Source organism: Takifugu rubripes, chromosome 11 (genome assembly GCF_901000725.2).
Source record: "Takifugu rubripes chromosome 11, fTakRub1.2, whole genome shotgun sequence".
NCBI classification, from domain to species: domain Eukaryota; kingdom Metazoa; phylum Chordata; class Actinopteri; order Tetraodontiformes; family Tetraodontidae; genus Takifugu; species Takifugu rubripes.
Window position 1 is genome coordinate 4,518,939 of NC_042295.1, and position 20,310 is coordinate 4,539,248.

General features: G+C 45.6%; 1 protein-coding gene across 4 annotated transcripts in view; it reads right to left on the bottom strand.

Moving 5' to 3' along the window:
• dscamb (Down syndrome cell adhesion molecule b) overlaps positions 1-20,310 on the bottom strand; it is a 73,794-nt gene that overhangs the window by 21,363 nt on the left and 32,121 nt on the right. For all 4 annotated transcript variants that reach the window (XM_029844100.1, XM_029844097.1, XM_029844101.1 and 1 more), the window contains exons 4-11: positions 10,176-10,322; positions 9,710-9,988; positions 9,172-9,447; positions 8,416-8,712; positions 7,480-7,752; positions 6,198-6,476; positions 6,000-6,119; positions 1,479-1,658 (exon numbers count right to left, since the gene is read on the bottom strand). In XM_029844100.1, coding sequence (XP_029699960.1) covers positions 1,479-1,658; positions 6,000-6,119; positions 6,198-6,476; positions 7,480-7,752; positions 8,416-8,712; positions 9,172-9,447; positions 9,710-9,988; positions 10,176-10,322 — 1,851 coding nt within the window. The remainder of the gene's footprint in view (positions 1-1,478; positions 1,659-5,999; positions 6,120-6,197; positions 6,477-7,479; positions 7,753-8,415; positions 8,713-9,171; positions 9,448-9,709; positions 9,989-10,175; positions 10,323-20,310) is intronic.

The following is a 20,310-nucleotide window of genomic DNA, read 5'->3' on the forward strand; positions in this document are numbered from 1 at the left end:
CACAGTAGCTCATTCGGAAAGACATTCAAATGGCACCTCAGAGCAGGGCTGTGAAACTGTGCTTTATCCTTTGGTTTTCTCAAGCAGAGCACATTACTAATATTTCATTTAGACATCAATGAGGCTGGTCCTATTCAAGGTTTGTGCTTGTAATTGTGGTTTTCCACAATAATTGGAATTAAATACTGAGCAGGTAGAGCATCATGACCAGTGACAGATAAAGTGAATAACACAGATTATCTCTTCATGTTGAGGGTAGAATAGGAAAAAGGGCTGAACTCTAGTTCTCAAGATTAAAGGCTGAGGTCACATTAATTTAAATGAGTTTGGACTGTTTCACTCAAATGTTGAACTGATTGACACATTTTATTTACTTTCTCACATCTCTTGAAACATCATGCATCGACATCAAAATTTGAATTATGCTGGTTTCACTTGAGCTTTTCTCATTGTACTTAGTCACAAATGTGTTCCACAGGGCTTTGTTCTGGGACCAATGCTCATCATTTACTCTTCTACTCTGAATGATAAGGCAACAGTAAAGTTGATTGGATAAATAAAACCTGATAATGATATCGTGCCTGTATGGGACTGCTTGGACTACTGTCATGTTCAACCCCAAAGCCATGGTCAAAGACTCCTGTGGTTCGTTCAAATACTTCTTTTCAAGGGACAGAGACTTCTGTGGGAGGGACATGGACTTTCTTTGTGTCGTGTACAGAGAGTCCAGTTTAGCTACTTTTATTACTTAGTTCATATCAACCCTCTGCAGTGGAAGATTTAAACTACTCTCTACAGAGAGGTCAGTTTAGTGCATAGAGGTAACAATGAGAGGAGAATTTTGCCTAATGTGAATGATTCTCTACAGTGGAAATTCTCAGCTGTGATGCACATAATCACATCTTGACTGGGCCACTAAGAGACATTGACTGGACTTCAACTTTACTACTACAACTTTACTATAAACAGATAAATCTAAACTCATCATTCCATTCAGATAAAACAGGAATTTGTCTGAAGGTAGAAAACATATACATAGCATATACATAGCAAATATTATTTCCTTTTTCAAAACAGTATACAAAAGAGTTTTGTATAGAACCACTTTTTGGATGGACAATGGACTGGCTTCTAGATTAGTGCTGAATGGATAATGTCTCAGTCAAGACTTGAGAGATAATCTTGATTGAAGCTGTATAAAAAAAGTTGTTTGGCACTGAAAATGGCCATTTAAGGTGTATGAATAGAACATATATTCAAGTTAACACTGGGGATAATCAGTACAATAACTGGAATGTAAGCTTTTGCCAAAGCAACAAAAGACACCCACCATTCAGAAAGAATGTAGGTCATGACAAAATTAGTTCTGCTCATAGTGTGAGTGTGGTTTTCTCTTACCATCACTATTAGTTACTAGTCACTATTGGTCTTCTAAACCGACACTAATACTAACATCCCCATCCAATCCATTCACTTACTTTTGATGGTGAGGTACATGGACTTGCTCACATCAGCTCCCACGTCGTTGCTGACTTTACACAGGTAGAAGCCGCTGTCATCCTCTAGCACGTGCTTGATCAGCAGCGATCCGTTGCTCAGCAGCTGGACCCTAGATCCACTGTTCAGGGGGATGGGCTGAAACTGGGGGACCCCCGCTCCTGTCGGGCAAAGTTAAATGGAGTTAATATAGAAACAGTCAATTAAAACTACCCTATTTTGTGTGTGTGTGTGTGTGTGTGTGTGCGTGCGTGCGTGCGTGTGTGTGTAGGTGCGTGCGTGCGTGCGTGCGTGTGTGTTTGTGTGTTTGTGTGTGCTTTTACACATTTGCCGATAAAGCCTGTCAGATTTAGGGAGTATTGTAAACATGTTTCTGAGCACTGGGCCCACTTGGCATACAGGCCTAAATCCTTAAACCATCAAACAGCTGCTGACTACAGAGAAACAGGCGCAGCTTGTCTGGAGACACATACACGCCCAGCAGAACACTCCTGTTCAACATGACGACAGAACCAACAGCAGATTACTTAAGATTACCTTCAGTGGTGAAACCAGAGAATAAATCAAGATTTCCTCTTAGATCATGTTTGAACGAGCTCGATGAAGTGAGGCCATGAAGATTCAGACTGTACACCTTTCACATATTCAGTCCTGAAGTCTTTCTTAACTCATTGGGAGTAGATATAGTCCAGGCCTGCAGTGAAATAAGATGAGAAATCTGTAATTCCAAATGTACACCCCTGACACTGAGGGCTTTAGAGTGAACTGCTGCTCTACTGATTAAAACGCGTATTCCACCTTGTTCATGCAGTATTAAACACGCGTGTGAGCTGCGTCTCGTGGTAAATTAGCAAGTTAGTGTGTAGAGATTAGGCTGGTTATTGAGCTGTGGGTTTTTGCTTTTTAATTAAAATGCAGTCAAGTGGCTGCGCCCAGGAAAGGGTCAAGTGGTGACTTTGTTCCTGCTCCCCTGGCTCTGAGATAGGGGGGGGGCTCTCCCTTGAATTATGGATTTTGCATTTCCAAATGGTGCAAGTTGTTATGCTAATAGCAGTTGACCTTTACTTACTGTTCCATATCTCCCAGACACTCATCTGGCTCTGAGCTACTTCTGCTGCTATTTAAACCAGTCAGAGAGTCCTTCTGAGAACAAAGTGCTCTCTGACACACCACAGCTTCCAAACACCCACCCTGGGTGCATTTCCCTTGTAGCTTGGAAAGACTGTCTATTAGTTTACAAAAAGGCCCTCCACAAGGCTAGAACAGCTTATTTTTCTTCTTTAATTGAGGATAATAAGAACAACCCCAGGTTTCTTTTCAGCACTGTGGCCAAATTAACCAAGAGTCACATATCCCCTCTTCCCTTAGTGGTGAAGACTTCATGAGCTTCTTCACTGATAAAGTTCTAGCTATCAGAGAAAAAGCTAACCAGGCCATCCCAACAACTGGACCATCACCAGATGTGCTGACTGTGGGAACATACGAGCCCTTAAACTCCTTCAGCCCTATATATTTTTCTGAGGCGTCATCGCTAATTCAGAAATCCAAGACCACCACGTGTCTTTTAGATCCCATCCCAACACACCTGTTGAAGGATGTTTTACCACTGATAGGCAGTTCTATCCTGGACCAGATCATTGGTTCTTTAGTGACCGGTTATATACCCCGGTCCTACAAGGTGGCAGTGATTAAGCCACCTTGTGCCACCAGTGCTTAAAAAAACATCACTGGATCCCGATGTGTTAGCAAACTATAGGCCGATATCCAACCTTCCTTTTATCTCTAAAGTTCTTGAGAAGGTGGTGGTGACTCAGTTACTGGAGCACCTGCAGAGAAACAGCCTGTTTGAGATGTTTCAGTCAGGCTTTAGAGCTCATCACAGCACAGAAACAGCACTTCTTAAAGTTACTAATGATCTTCTTATAGCTTCAGATCATGGACTGGTCTCTATGCTGGTTCTGCTGGACCTCAGTGCTGCTTTTGATACAGTTGATCACAGCATCCTGTTACATAGACTGGAACATGTGATTGGGATTAAAGGGACAGCACTAGACTGGTTTAGATCATATTTATCTGATAGATACCAGTTTGCTCATGTCCATGGTGTTCCCTCCTCATACAGTAGGGTTAGCCACGGAGTTCCTCAAGGTTGTGTACTTGGACCAATCCTCTTCACATTGTACATGCTTCCCTTAGGCAACATTATTTGGCAGCATGGGATAAATTTCCACTGTTATGCTGATGACACTCAGCTTTATTTATCCATGAAACCAGAGGAGACAGAGAAGTTAGTGAAGCTTCAGACCTGTCTTAAAGACATAAAGTCCTGGATGTCTTCAAATTTCCTCCTCCTTAACTCAGGAAAAACTGAGGTCATGGTGTTTGGTCCTGAACCTCTCAGGGATAGATGATCACTCTAGATGGTATCTCATTAACATCTAGTCTCTCTGTGAGGAATCTAGGAGTAACTTTTGACCAAAATCTCTCCTTCAACTCACACATTAAAACAGTCTCTAGAAGTGCCTTTTTTCACTTGAGAAACATCACAAAGATCAGGAAGCTACTGACGCAGCATGATGCTGAAAAGTTAGTCCATGCATTTGTTACTTCCAGGCTGGACTATTGTAATTCTTTATTATCAGGGTGTCCAAACAACTCTTTAAGAAGCCTCCAGCTGATCCAAAATGCTGAAGCCAGAGTTCTGACAGGTATTGACAAAAGAGATCACATGATTCCTGTAATGGCGTTTCTTCATTGGCTGCCCGTTAAATTCAGAATAATTTTTAAAACCCTTCTTTAGACCTACAAGGTCCTCAGAGGCCTAGCTCCATCCTACCCTGAGGAGCTAGTGATACCTTATCAGCCCAATAGACCACTCCGCTCTCAGAATGCTGGTCTACTTGTGGTTCCCAGAGTTTCCAGGAGTAGAATGGGGGGCCGGGCATTTAGCTACCAGGCCCCCCTGCTATGGAACCAGCTCCCTGTCCAGGTACGGGAGGCTGACTCCATCGCTACTTTTAGGATTAGGCTTAAAACCTACTTCTTTGAAAAAGCTTATTGTTGCTAATTCTGTAGTTCCAGTTACTATCATAGACAAGACAAATTATCATACTTAGGGGGTCGTCTAATCATTAGGTTAACATCTTAGCTATGCTGTTATAGGCCAAGGCTGCCGGGGTCCAGAAACATGATCACCTGACAGGCCTCTGTCACCCCACTGGGTCATGGTTTCCTCTCCTCTCCTCTCCTCTCCTCTCCTCTCCTCTCCTCTCCTCTCCTCTCCTCTCCTCTCCTCTCCTCTCCTCTCCTCTCCTCTCCTCTCCTCTCCTCTCCTCTCCTCTCCTCTCTCTCTACCCAGCCGGCCATCAGCAGGAGGGTCCCCCTAAATTAGCCTGGTCCTGCTCAAAGTTTCTTCCTGTTAAAGGGGAGTTTCTTGCCACCTTGCCACTGTTGCTTGTCTGGGGTCAGGCCCTGGGATTCTGGAAAGCGCCTTGAAACAATTTTGATTGTAAAAGACGCCATATAAATAAAGATTGATTTGATTTGATTTGATTTGATTTGAGGCTGTCTGCTCTGACTGATATCCAGTCCCAGCATAACCAGTCCATTTATCCTCTCTGTCCCAGTATAACCAGTCCATATATCCTCTCTGTCCCAGTATAATTAGCCCATTTATCCTGTCTGTCCCAGTGTAACCAGTCCATTTATCATCTCTGTCCCAGTGTAACCAGTCCGTGTATCCTCTCTGTCCCAGTATAACCAGTCCGTGTATCCTCTCTGTCCCAGTATAACCAGCCCATTTATCCTGTCTGTCCTAGTGTAACCAGTCCATTAATCGTCTCTGTCCCAGTGTAACCAGTCCATTTTTCCTCGATATCGCAGTATAACTATTCCATTTATCCTCTCTGTCCCAGGATAATCACTCCATTTATCCTCTCTATCCCAGTGTAACCAGTATATTTATTTTGATGCGTTGACCACGTGGACACCAGTTCCTCTCTGGACTATCTATTATGATCAGACACACAAAGACAATAATAATCAAACATGAGTACTGTGTGTCTGTAATAAAGGAGTGGAAAACAGATCTACCCTGTCACACAAACACACACACACACACGCACACACACACACACACACACACACGCACACCCCTCCTTGTGGTTCATGATGCTGCTGTTGGTGAAGCTTCCATCTCTGGTTTTATGGGGAAAGGCTGCTACAAACACCTGGGGCCCCTCTTTCTGGTCCCCTCTGGGGGGGCTGAACTCACCTGCTGCCTCTCTGTCCGCTCTGTTAGTGTGCGTCTGCCTGTGACTCTCTGACGGTGGCGAGGCCATAGCCCGCCTTTACATGTGTAGCTTTGCTGGTTATGTCTTCCTTTATGTTGTCAATCATCTAATGTTTGACCTAATACTGCAACCGCAGCAGCAGCTGGAGACAAACCAGCCCGTTACTGTGGACATTACTGCAGCGGGTTAAGAGTGTTACAACCCAGGTACCTTTCGAGTGTTCCCAGACGATGGTGGGAGGGGGGTAGCCTTCAGCTGAGCAGTTCAGGGTCACTGTTTTTCCATAGATGCCGTCCTGGTCCTCAGGCTGGACCACAAACTGTGGAGGGACTGCACAGATATACAGGAGCCGGGTCAGAGCAGAACTGGGCGCTGTGACACCAATCAGGGAGGCGCGTTTGTCCTCACCTCTCACAATCAGCCGACTCTGGTGCTCCACCGTGGCAGCCTCATTGCGGGCGATGCAGGTATAGTTTCCATTGTGGTCAGGCGTCAGGTTGTTGATGCGCAGTGAGCTGGTGAAGTCGATGTTGTCCACGGTTACGCCCAGGCTGACAGGAATGGGACGCCCGTCTTTCTGCCAGGTGATGTCCAGGGGCCGGTCGCCTGACATCACCACGCAGGGGATGAAGACCCGCTGGCCAATGGTGAAGCGCTGGAACTCGAAGGGCTGAATGTACGGAGGGACTGTAAGAGGAAGAGAAAGGAGTGGGGGCGCAATTAGTCATTATGGAACCAAAGAGGAAGAGCTGAAGCCCAAAGAGGACACAGACCAGAACCACCTGGACATGACGCCAAAATGTTGTGTTTGTTTAGCAATAGTCATTATTGGTCAATCTGATCCTCCACTGCTGCTCCTGTTCTGTGAATAATCTCCAGCAATAAGAAAAAATCATCTCTGCTGGAACAGCCAGTGAGTGAAATAAGCAGCACTTTAGCACCTTATTTAATTCACAACAAAGTGGAGATAATGGACTCAGAGATCCCAGAAGACACTCGCGCATTTAAAGCAGCAGCAGAGTAAATTAACAAATGCACTGACTGAATACAGCCCCAGCAGGAGTGTTGCTGGATATAATCTCGCTCTCGCTCTCTCTCTTTCTCTCCCTCTTGCTCTCTCTTCTTGAAAGTGTAATAGACTGACAATGACCTGACGCTGCGTAGCGAGACAAGGGACTGAAGCATCATGGGAAAGTCCTCCTCACATTGACTTATTCCATCTTGAAGCCCTCAGCGGAGGTGAGTTAATAAGTTGATGGGTCTTTATGAGAGACCCTGATGTGTTGAGGAATATCAGCCGGACTCTTTTACATACATGTCGACACGTCATTGTCTCACATTCATTATAGTCCTCCTTCATTTTTACATCCACCCGTAGAACAAAGAAAAGTTTATTTCCAGCAAAAAGAAACATTTAAAGCATTGAAGTAGTATTTCTATGTTAGCTGTTAGCTTTAGTGGTCGCTATGAGATGATTCCAGCCTCTATCTACTCAGCTACTGAGCTGCTGTCCTCAGTCCTTCTGTAGACAACATCATAATTGCTGTTCTTAGACAAAGGGGAGTAGACGCACCGTTGGTGCATTGAACAAACCCAGATAAACTAGCACAGACATCTGCACAAACACACATCTGCACACATGTGCCCACGCGGCGTAGAGAGGTCGCGAAAGGCCACGATCTGGGCTCACCTCTGACACGGACGTGGACGCTCTGGGAGTCCATCTTGTTGGGCTGGACCATCACCTTGCAGGTGTACTCGCCAGCATCCACCTGCTGCACGTTGGTCAGTTTCAGCGTGCCGTTGTTCTCGAACGCTCGCTGCCTGTGATTGAAGGGTAGTAGTGCAGAGTTTTTGTACCACTTTATGGAGTAGTAAGGGTAGCCAATGACGCGGCAGTGGACAAAAGCATCCCGTCCAGCAATGGCCGTGATGTTTTTCATGGCGCGGATGCTGGCGCGGCCTAAAGAGGACAGAAAGCGAGAAAGAAATCTGTTTAAAGACATTTAGTGCATTCATTCTGACATCAGCTGAGATAAATTTGTGTTTTGGTAAAACAAATGATTGACTAGAAAGATTAAGGTGGGAAAAGAGGAGCTGCTTCAGGGTTTCATCTCTCAATGTGATGCAGATTAAATCTAACAAAAACTGGAAAAATAAACAAACTGATCATTTAGAGCTCTTTTGTTGCTGCTTTCTGCCATCACCATAACACATTCAGTGTTTTTACTGGGTAATTACTGAAAGGTAGAATTGTGAAGGAATGAAATGGCAGCTAGACGAAGATACACACAAAAACACACACACTCGCACACAGAATGAGGCAAGATTTGTGAATGTAAAAGGAAGGAATATTTCTGCCTTGCAGCTATACTAGGCTCCAGAGTGGGACCCCGTATCCAGTTTTGTGCTCCGAACTGGGCTAATTCAGCTGACGTGCAGAGACCAGCATGTCAGAACAGCACAAAAATAACTAAAAGGCTATAAATCAGGTTTCAGTGCTACACTGTAAAAAATAAAAAATAAAAAAAGCCCAACCAAAAAGTTACCTATCATTCACAGACTGGCACTCAGACAGACGCTGTATGTGTATTGTTGTTGTTGGAGAATCTGATTTGACAAGCACCTCTTACGTTTATTCGCGCCTGGTGGTGCACGACCCCGGCTGAGTTGCTGCACGTGCACCGGTACTGCCCGCCGTCCTGCACCTGGGTGTGTGTGACATTGAGCTGGCTGACCACATGGCCCTCGTGGGTCTCGTAGTGGCCCAGGTGGTGGTGGCTGTCTTTGATGACGGGGTCATCGTCCAGTGACCAGCTGCAACGGGGAGGAGGCGTGCCCTTCACGTTACAGACAAGGAAGACGGGTTCATTGGGGTTGACCACCTTCTCGCTGAAGGAGGACAGAATCTTTGGAGTACCATCTGTGGTGGGGAGACAGATGGAGGAGGGTGGGGAAATGTCATCAGAACAGCGTTGAAAGAGAAATAAGTTAATAAGTGCAGCAGAGCAGAAGCTCACTGTATATTGTGTCACGGTCTAAAATGAAAAATGTCCAGTTGAGCATTGTGACTTTTTGGATGTGACTTCAGCTTTGGGGCATTTAGAATGGAAGCAAGACTGCAGAAAACGTGCATGTCTGCCTGCTGATGCTGCTTTGATAATCCAGCTGTCTGGAGGTAAGTTATTGGATTTAGGCCTGGGATGATCATGCTAATGGCAGCCAGCAGCCGACAGCCACCAGCAGGATGCCATTAACACATAAACCCCACATCGATTGCTGAGGCCTGAGTATGTTTCTAATTCACCGATTATATATAAGGCAGCTTCTGCACTGTGACTCCTGACCAGCATTTGTGTCGAGTCACATGATCCCACTTTACCTTCAAGGATGACTTGCACAAAATCTTGCGCAGACATTTTGCCCTTCCTGGCGAAGCACTGGTAGGCACCGCCGCCACTCTTGGACATCCCCTCCATGATGAGGTTCTCCCGATTGAGTCCAGTGAAGCGGACGCTGTTGCCGGGGTAAATGATCTCTCCATTGCGGTACCAGGACAGCTCATATTCATCGGAGCCACTCACACTACAGGACAGAGACACCTTGCTACCCACACTGCCTTTCACCTTACGGGGGCTGACCACTGCCTTTAAGGGTTCTGGGAACACAAACAATCATAATCAGAAGACATCAAGATGGTTCCTGTTTAACATTTAGATGTTGATTTCTTTGCAGTTTGGTTGGAAGATTAGCTTTCTTTGGACTTCCTGACAAAATCACTGAAATTCACCGATCAGTTTGTCTGGTGAAACCTCACCAGTCAGCTAATTAAGCATTTGGTCATCTTCTGCGTTTACAGAAGTCTTGTTGTGGACTAAGTAAGTGTAATGTAGGTTTGATGCTTTGAGAATTAGCCTTACGTTTGACATGCAGGCGCCCCATAACCTCAGCATTGCCGTAACTGTTCCACACTTCACAAACATAGGTCCCAGAGTCACTGGGCTGGACGCTCTCGATCAGCAACCCTGTGATGGTCTGCCGGAAGCGACTGTCGGGTTCTAAAGGGCTGTTGTCCTTCAGCCAGCGGTATTTGGGGGCTGGGTAGCCTGAGGCCTTACATGGCAGCTCCACCCGATGATTAATCATCACCTCTCGGCGGTCAAAGCCATCCAGGATGGCTGGCTCAGCATTGGTGGGGTCTGGGGGAAGCAGAGACATTAATGTTCATTAGTTTCTAGCTATGGCTGATGCTGTGATGTTAGATCGATTCTTGAGTGCAAGATTTCATCCATTGTATTGTTTAGTTCTGTTGGGGTGAATAAAAGAGCTGGAGCTTTTGCCCTATATGGCTTTGGCACTAAGCAGAGATGGACTGATGATACTGACCCGACACAATGAGACGGGCGCTGTTGCTCTGCCGCGTCTCGCCCGTGTAGCGGTGGCGTGTGGTGCACCGGTAGTTATTCAGCCCATCCTCAGGCAGGACGTCAAGAATGTACAAGGCTCCTGTGGATGTGATGAGATATCTTTGTCCTGGAAAAGACCAAAACAAGAAAGGACAACAATGGGACAATGTGCAATGCAGCCAAGAACGAAAACTCTTAAAGAATTCCCCGATGTCTCCACGTGTGCAGATTTCTCCCTGTTCGGAACCTTCAGAATAGTTTACTGAAGCAAAGGGATGTGGATGTTGTTATAACCAGGAGGTTAAGTATTCACCAGCAGCAGCTGGTCTGCAGTCACCTTGTTGGCATTGAAGGAACCGCTCTCGCTCCTTAATGGAACGCTGCTGTTACATGGATGTCCAGATTACAACAGGTGGACACCGATGTCCAACCACAGCCACAGAGGCAGCTTCCAAAGGCCTTTAGCGCCCTGTGGCAGCTTAATGTAATGTTGACAGGAAAGGTATGGATACAATATCAATATTGTCATATGACAGACAGCCTGCAGCTCAGGCTGCTGCCACAGACCTGGACCTGGAGTACATGTACTCACTAAAGCTGAAGAAGAAGGGTGTGAAGCTCCTACATCTCACAGGGTTTTACATAAGTTTGTGGACGCGTCTCAGGAGGGAAGCCAGCTGGTAAAATAACAATGACCAGAGCAGCTAAATGAGGCCAATCGGGTACCTCAGAAAGGGAAAAGTTAGCAAAGGAGCTGTGCCTACATCCCTGCATGAATCCAGAAAAGGTTCTCGCAGCTGTGATGTTAATCACACCCTCTGAAGGCTGTCACGTCAGCAGTTCACGTTGTAATAGACAGATTGGGGAACATGTGGGTGTGTGAGTGTGGCTGAAGCAGATTAGCAGCACAATATTCCCACTGAACAGGAAGAGCTGCAAGGTTTCATGTGGGTTTTCCCCCCAAACACAGTTCTCATCTTCAATCAGTCAGTTGATTAAATAAAGAAAGGTTATTCAGTTATTGACTTTAGTCTGTTGGAGCTTTATTTCCACCCATATGGGCCAAAAACAGATGCCCAGATGAGAAGAAGAGATGGTTTTATAGCTGCTGCTGGTCACGTCACATCGCTCCTATAGATCACAGCCAGAACAACAATCTTGCTGCAATGCTTTTGGTTGTGCCGAGGCGCTTAGAAAAAGCACCGCCAGACATGAGTGTTGAACTAGCGGCATAGCTCAAATCAATTAGCTGAGCAAATGTTTGCAGGAACTAACCTTCAAACGTGCTTTAATGGTCCACTGGAGAGGATTCGGACTAGGACGTATTTGACCTACATACAACTGACATGATCGCCATAGATCTGATGGCCTGCAGCTCTTTTACTCTTACTGGTGTGACTGGTTTACACACACGGCTGCTTGATACCAACAGCTTGTGAAATATACGATGAAGAGGGGAGGGGGGCATTTTTGTCCCTATTTAAGGAGATTTTTACACATTCTATAAAAAGTGGAAGCAGAAATGTGTCATTGTATCTAAAAATTAACCAACTTTGTGATGAGAGCACTGATGAAGCGTCCCGATGCACATTACATGTTATTACAATGGTAATACAAAAGGTAAGTGGATAATGTTATCATGCTGCAAAATAAAACATGGAGAAACACACACACACATTTACACCCCCCCCCCCCCCACACACACACACACACGCGCACGGTGACTCTTTCCCTTTTGTCTCCTCCTTTCAGGCTTCTCCATTTTGAGTCTGTACTGGTTCTCTGAAATCTCACTGCGGAATCCATCTTGAGTGAAGCTGAATGGTGTTTCACTCCAGCCACTGTGTGAACGGCTGCAATTTTCTCGTCAAACACCTCTGCGACGCCTTAAAGGCATCTGAGCCCTGCTATTGTGTTATAAGGGGGGGGGGGGGGGTGTTACAGGGGAAGGGATTCAAAATGGCAGCTATTGTATTTGATTCTTGGCCGCAGCCCATTTAATTCCACAGTCTCTCCCTTCTTGTGTCCTTTTTTCCAGTTATGTTGGAGTTAAATTCCTGTCCTTAAAGTCAAAGTATCAATATAGCAACTACGCACGTTGTACCCTGATAAACAGGCCAACTGGCAGCCAGCAGCATGTAAACGGTTATGAAATCAGAGGCAATAAGACAATAATCAGGGTCTATGATCCCAGAAACATTAAATGCACCCTGGAAAGTGATTTGAGTGCTCCTGTCAGAGAGTTGAGCCGATCCCTCCATTCAATCACTGGCTCCGCTACTGTAAAGTGAAAAAGTGCTTCACTCCACTAGACACACTTTATCTAATCATCTCCACTTTGGCAGAGACGGAATCTAATAGGAACAGTGGGCTCTCACTCTCAGCAGGCTAAATAAGGCCGACGTATAGATGAGCCGGTGTCACAGCATCCTCTCTGTCTCTGGGGAGCCTGTAGCCAGTCAGGAGCTGAGACGCAACAGCTTCCAGGCTCACCCACATCTTCAGGCAGCGCCGCTGTTCTGTGGCGCTAGTTCTGCTACATTATTAAGCAAAACACAATTTCCACCATAGTTAAGCTCAAATGATGATAACAGCATGTGATGGTTACCATCATTTCAGAGGTTCATCTCTTACAAATTACTGAGGTTTTCTGTGATGAGAACCTTGAATTCAGCAAGATCTGTCATGATGTATGATGTATCATCACCATCATCATTATTATCATCATCATTACCCACATCATCATCTTCATCATCATTATCACCCACATCATCATCAGCATCATTTCATCATCATCATCTCATAATCATCATCACCATAATCCTCATGATCATCAAAATCACTATCACCATCACCACCAACACCATTATCACCATCATCACGATCATCTTCATCAGCATCATCACCATCACCCTCATCATCACTAACCTCATTACCGTCGTCATCATCATCATCATCATCATCATCATCATCATCATTACCATCATTATCATCATCATCATTTTCCTAAACCTTAGGTTAAAGTTAAAGATGTGCACAATTCCTAACCAGAACAATCTATATTTAATGTCTACCAGGAAACCAGCTCACAGTGACCCTGGGCAAACTTCTGCTGGGCAGGTCAGCAGAGACAAGCAATGTTCTACAGCTGATGTTACAGAGTAAGTTCTGACCCAGCTGCCTGGTTATCAGAGTCAGACGGATCACAGCTTTAGTGGCTGCCGAGTGACGTCAGGTGGCAGACTGAAAATACCACTGTAGTTACAGGAAACTGAACTACTCCCAGCTCAGAACACAGAAGCAGCTTCCTGTTCTCATTAAACATTTACACCACGCGGAGAACTCACATCGAACCTCAATTCCTTCAAAATTACTACAAGAGGCTGAAAGGACCCGTGAACCTGCTGAGTGCTCTATAGTTAAAGCTGATTACTGAACCAGTAATCTAAACCAGTAATCTGGACCAGTAATGTGAACCAGTAATTTAAACCTGAAATCTGAATCTTTAATCTGAACCACAAAATCTAAAGTACAAATCCAACCACGAAACTAAACCAGAACTAGTAATCTGATCCAGTAATTGGAACCAATAAACTAAACCAGTGATCTGACCCTCCAAACTGCACCAGTAATCTGAACCAGCAATCTGAACCAGTAAACAAAACTACAACCTGTAATCTGAACCCGTAAACGAAACCAGTAAATTAAACCAGTGAACTGAAATATAATCGGAACCAGTAAATTAAACCAATAAACTAAACCAGAACCAGTAATCTGAACCTGTAATCTGAACCAGTATTTCTTACTTTAAAATAACAACAGTCATGAGCTGCGATTGTTGAACTGGTTGAAGAAGACAGAGGCTGTTTCCGAAACCACACACTCGTTCCCTATTCACTACTCACTACATGGGGGACATGGATTGAGTGAACTACGTAGTGCACTCAATTTAAAGTTTTCGGACAACGGTGTCATTTACGGCGCACGTAAAGTGACGTCATGGTGTCGCATAATAATTACGAACTGGTCGCCGGGAAAAGTGGCCAGGTCCATTTAATTATTTTAACCCATCAGAAATACATTCAGCAGTCATTTTATGAAAATGCGATATTCCCGCAAAGGAGAAATTACGTTAAAAAATGTATCCCACCAGCCTTTACAGTACCGTAAAGGCTGATGGGATACATTTTCCGAGTTAGGGTGCTCGCTTGTACACTACTTTTCGCAGTGCATTGTGGGATACAGTGAGTGAGCTAGATAGGGTACAGCGATGCTCACTAACAATTCGGACACTATTTCAAAATGGCGTCCACACTATTGAGTGCACTATGTAGGGTATAGGGGGTGGTTTCAGAAACAGCTAGAGCGTCTGGAGACAACAGGTGAACGAAGCAGCTAGAACATGACTGCTCCCCCAGTGGTGCCAACCAGCAGCACGTCTCTGTTAGAGCACCTGCAGCATCAACAGAGGCGCCATTGAAGAGCTGTGAAGAAAGAATCCTTCAGAGTCTGACTGCAAAGAGCTTCTCTGTCTGTGCTGCAGCCTCAAACACCTCACTGTTCTTCTTTGGCTCTTCTCACTTCCTGCTTCTCTCCCTCTGTGGCTTGAATTTAAACCAGTGTTTGGCCATGTCGTCATGCTGAGTCCAACTCCTGTAGTCTCCAACTCCCACATCCAATAAACACCCACGCTAGCTGCACAGCGCCTGAGCCTGATGTCCCCTTTAGGACGCCGGAAGATATCATTCATAGAAGACTTGGGACCAATCAGTGGAGAGAGCCATGATCCACAGACAGATCGGATGTGAAAGGATCCATCAGCAGAGACGGACGGATTCACAGTTGCTCCTCTCATATTCAAAATGGCCTCCGCTCCAACATCAATTATTGCTGCCTCCTATTCAGTGCAAAACATGTCCAACTGCACCAGATGAATAATTCACCTCTAATAAAGACTTAAATAAATAAATCAGGTGAGCTCAGATGTGAGAGTGCTGGTCTATGATGATGATGATAATGATGATGGGGAGGATGAAGATGATGAGGATAAGAAAGCTTGAAATGTCTCTCTACATGTTTCATTGATGCGTTCAGGGACACTGACTCTGCTGGTCTTCATGGAAACACTTTCAGGACTGAGTGAACTGGGATGTTATTCGAAAGGTTCATTAGGAAGAAAGTTTTAGTTGGAGTGTGTTGTAAATATTTTATGTCATAATGTCTTTTTAGAGTTGAGAAACTCCAGTAACGGTTGTTGTCACAGCTCCGACCTTCGTGCCTCTGTCATTTACAACACGCATGTTTCCACAGGCGTCATCTATAATCTGATAATCAGATCCTCCACGGCTCCACACGCCAACCCGCTATGACCTACCCCAGCAGCAGGGGGCGCTCTGCCCCGTCACCACCCGCACCCCCAACAGGAAAGTGACCAGTTACAACAATTACACCTCTCTGTTGTGTGCGTGTTGTGTGTGTGTGTGTGTGTGTGTGTGTGCAGCAATCTGCCATCATAACCTAATTATTGCAGCAGCTTAACAACAGCAATTAGCACATTTCCATCAGATGACACTAATTTCTGAATTCCATTCTAGCAACAGAGGGGAGAGAGAGGGGGGAGGGAGGCAGAGAAAGAGCAAGAGGGAGGGAGAGAGAGGGAGGGTGGGAGGGAGTGGGAGGGAGGGAGGGAGGCAGAGAGAGAGGAAGAGGGAGGGAGAGAAAAGGAGGAGGGGAGGCAGAGAGAGAGAAGGAGAGAGAGGGAGGCAGAGATGGCGGGAGAGGGTGGAAGACAGAGGGAGGGAGGGAGGGAGAGTTAATCCACTGTTCAGCAACAGTAACTCTATGGAGCTGTGAAAATTGCTTTTGCTAATTGTAGTTATTGTAAAACTGGGCTGAAAGTTTAATGAAATTTTAAATTTTAATCATTTGTTTTTGTGTCGTCCACAATTACTGAGTTCTCCCTCGAGTCCCCTCCATCTGACTGTCCAATAACACGTATAAATTAAATTGATTTGCTCTTTTTGAGGGAGTAGACAAGCATTGAAACATGCACATTGAATATAACAGTTTGAGATGATATTTCAGCTACAATCAAACTAAATGAAGCTAAAATAAAATAAAGAAAGAAGTAATTTTGTGGTTGAACCCACATGGAAATAAAAGAGTTGTACAAAAGCTGCTAATGAAGCAGTTGGTGATGGATGTTAGTTTGTGGGTTTCAAACCCATCAACTAACCTTTTTGTAGACGTCTGAAAAGGGGCTCGACCTCCCCCCAGAGCAGGGGTGCATGTTGAGTGATGGGCCTGTGGATGAGTCTGGACAGTGTGTCTGAGGCCCTGGATTTAATGGGCTTCTGTTCCCACTAATTATGCTGACACAATTTGATCAGCGCAGGGCTAAGTATCTTCATCTGAGGGGGATCGGGGGGAATTAACGCTGATGTAATAAGTACAATTTGTCACTATTAAGACTGAGGTGTTGACAGGCGCCGGTGTTGTCAGGGCAACTGATGGCGCTCCCTGGCTATAGTACATATTCTCCCGCATCTAAAGAGAGAGCTGAGCTGTGCCTCTCCCCCTCTAATCGATTCTCTGGGCTGCTCTGAGCAGGCTGAAGCTCACGGCAAAAACATCCTGCAGTTTAATATGGACACGCTGGACCCGGATGTGCTGCAGCGTCATGGAAGCAATCGTCACCCTGACGACAGCTGACCATTGTACTGCCATCACAATAGGACCCAATACAACCCCCATCACTAATCTATGTGCTCCTCAAGAGTCGATCCCCACCCAATAATAGACCCAACCCAATACCAGACCCAACCCAATAGTAGACCCAACCCAATAGTAGACCCAACCCAATAGTAGACCTAACCCAATACTAAACCCAACCCAGTACTAGAACACATCCAGCAATCAACCCAACCCAGTAATAGACCCAAATCAATAATAGAGCCTACACAATACTAGACCGAACCCAATAATAGACCCAACCCAGTAATAAACTTAACCCCATAACAGACCCAACCCAATACTAGACCGCACTCAACAATAGACCCAACCCAATACTAGACTCAACCCAATACTAGACCGCACCCAACAATAGACCCAACCCAATACTAGCCTCAACCCAATACTAGACCGCACCCAACAATAGACCCAACCCAATACTAGCCTCAACCCAATACTAGACCTAACCGACTAATAGACCCAACCCAATAATACTGAAGTATGAGTGAAGCATCCTTGCTATTTTTAATAAAGGGCGGCCATCTTGTTGGATCTGAGCCTTCTCAGCTTGCTACATGTCTGAGGAGTACTAGAGATTTTGGGAAATAAGCCAAATAAGTCAAAGTCATTCTATGAGAGCGTTCACACGCTCTGACAAACTAAAGATCCCTGTCGCGTCGCGTTGACGTCCGCTGGGGATATGAAGCTCTGTGACGGCTGACATTAGCTAAAGGTCGCGTGTAGAGTCCTTCAGCGGCCGACGTGAGTGTGAGCCTCAGAGGGAGAGATGCTAGCATCCAATCCAGTCTACCGAGGGTAGGGGCTGAAACAGGTAGTGAAATACACCAAGTGGTGTGGGAGTGAGGCTGGACTGGACGACATTACGGCCTCTTGCAGCTCAAATGTGAGTCTTCCAAAGACTGAAGGTGAGGGGGAGGTTTTGATACCCCTGTGAAGACCTAATGTCATGCATTTACATTTAAATGCATGTTTCAATGCTGGAATGTTTAAAATGAATGAGAGATTCCAAACAAGCTGAGGTGACACTAAGCTATAAAACAATGACCCTTTTGCTGTATCATCATACTCGAGACCTCTGTCAATGCACACCACAACGTACAGTGTAACGTTCAGCGTAACGCACACGTAATGCATTTCATAATGCACACTGTAACACACAGCGTAAGTCACAATGTACAAATTAAAGACAGTGTGGCATGGATAGACCTCAACGGTTCCTCCTACTGTTGTCTGCAGGAGGGCAACGCTGTAATTCTGGAGCAATTAGCTCAAACCCTTTCGCCGAAGCTGAGATGAGATCAGTGTAAGTCTGAAAGTGCCTTCCTTTCTGTCCAGTTGTCATTCCTCCCCTGCTTCTTCCTCTCTCTTTCTTTCTCTCTCTCTCTCTCTGTCTCTCTACATCTTTCTCTGTCCCTCAGTCCTTCCTCTTTGCTCTCCATCTTTCTCAAAGCCAACACTGCGTCTCCTTGTCCTCTGACAAAGACCCTCCTCTGTCGTCTATTCATTCTTGGAGCGCTGCCACTGCAGGCCTGCTTCTCTACCCTCACAGTCGCCACGTGCCCCAACAATGCCTCATTTCAGCCTCAAGTTCCCCAAAATGAATGAGAGTCCCCCCTCCTGTATGTGCTGCACCTGTTAATTGGCCTTAAGTTAAGTTCCAACCATTAAACCACTGATGTTGACATGTCTCCACTGCACTGGTTGGCTATCCACCCCCCACCCCTCACCCCCCTTCCCTCCCCCAACTGCCAGCACATAAAGGTCTTATCTCACAACCCCAACAAGCACATACACCATGAATATTCATCAGCTTCTATCTTCAACAACAGCTTTCAAACTCACATACACACAGAGACAGAAGCTCACAAATACAAACACACATGCACACACAGACAGACAGACAGAGACACACACACACACACGCACACACACACACAAACACACACACTCTGTCTACTCTATCAACACAAGCATTGCCTCTTTCACTCGTTTGCTCCAGTATTAGAAGCATATATATCTGAGCAATATTGATTAGAGGCCAGGAGAGAACCACCAGTGCAGCTCTCACAGTGTGCAGATATCAGCCCTTCTGGGGACACAAACCACTCCAGAATATCAATAAGTCTTACCTGCATCCAACAGGGACACGAGGAAAGAATGAAAAAGAGGAGGAGACAGAGAGGCAGCTCTCTGGTCTGCAGCATCCTTGAGAATGTATCACACATTTTACATGAAAGCACACACACACACACACACAAATCAGGACATCAGTGTCTGTCTCTTGTGCTGTTTAAAGCTATTTAGGCATTTTGGATTTCAATTATTGGCTTCTTCTGATAACCAGACAATGGATATTAATCCCTTAACTTGAAGTAAAAGTTCAAAAGCAAAGATCTGCCCTTGATACTGGACTGTGGTGCACTTGCACCGGTCCTGTCATTAATTAAGAGCAGCTTAATGAGTGCAAGCCCAGGGCGTGGGCTGCAGAACCTGTTCTAATCAGAGGACAGGCTCAACCAGGTGTTTCATCTCCTGAAACACGGCGCCAGAAGCTGCTGTAGCTCTACACCAAACGCCTTTGAAATGTTTCACTCCACATCCACAATAGCCTGAATCCCCCTGCGGATGTTGTCAGAGATGAAAGAGGTAGCGTGCACTGGTGCTCTGTCCGCACCCTTCGCTCCTCTATCTCTGCTCATCCTCTCTGGAATAGAGAGAAAAAAGAAAGTGAATACTCAAGCAGCTCCTGCGCTCTTCAGTCATTTTACACTGCAGGCTTTGATCTCATTACAGCACAGCAACGCATCACAGTCTCCTTGTCTTTGTATCAGAGGCTTTTCTCCGTCTTTCACCTCACTTTGACTCACGCACACTTATTTGCTTGTCTAAACCATCTCTCTCTCTTTCTCTCTCTCTCTCTCCCTGTAGCTGCCAGGAGGGTTTTCCTCCTCATTTAGCTCGTTAGCATGTGGCACCCAGCTGTATCAATTACAGGGAAATGTGGGCTTTTGGTATCATTACCCAGCAAAAATGTATGTGAGCTGGGTCTGAGGGGAAGACAGTGGGAGGAATGACCCAAATGCTCATCTCTGTGGGACCGTGATTCACTCTGATTCACTCTGACCAGACCCTAAACCAGAACTGAGCATTCAATCTCAGAACTGTTGGTTCTGGGGAAGTCCATTCCTGGTCTATTTCTGGGTTGTAACAGCAGCAGAGTTATAGGAGATAGCTCCCCCTGCTGAGTTCCCCTGGGAACCAGTTTCCTGTAGGCCGTCAGAGAGAACTCTGTCTGTGCAGATATCACAGCGACGTCGGTATCTCAATTATATGATGCCAGCAGCACAGGAGCTCCATGGTGTTAC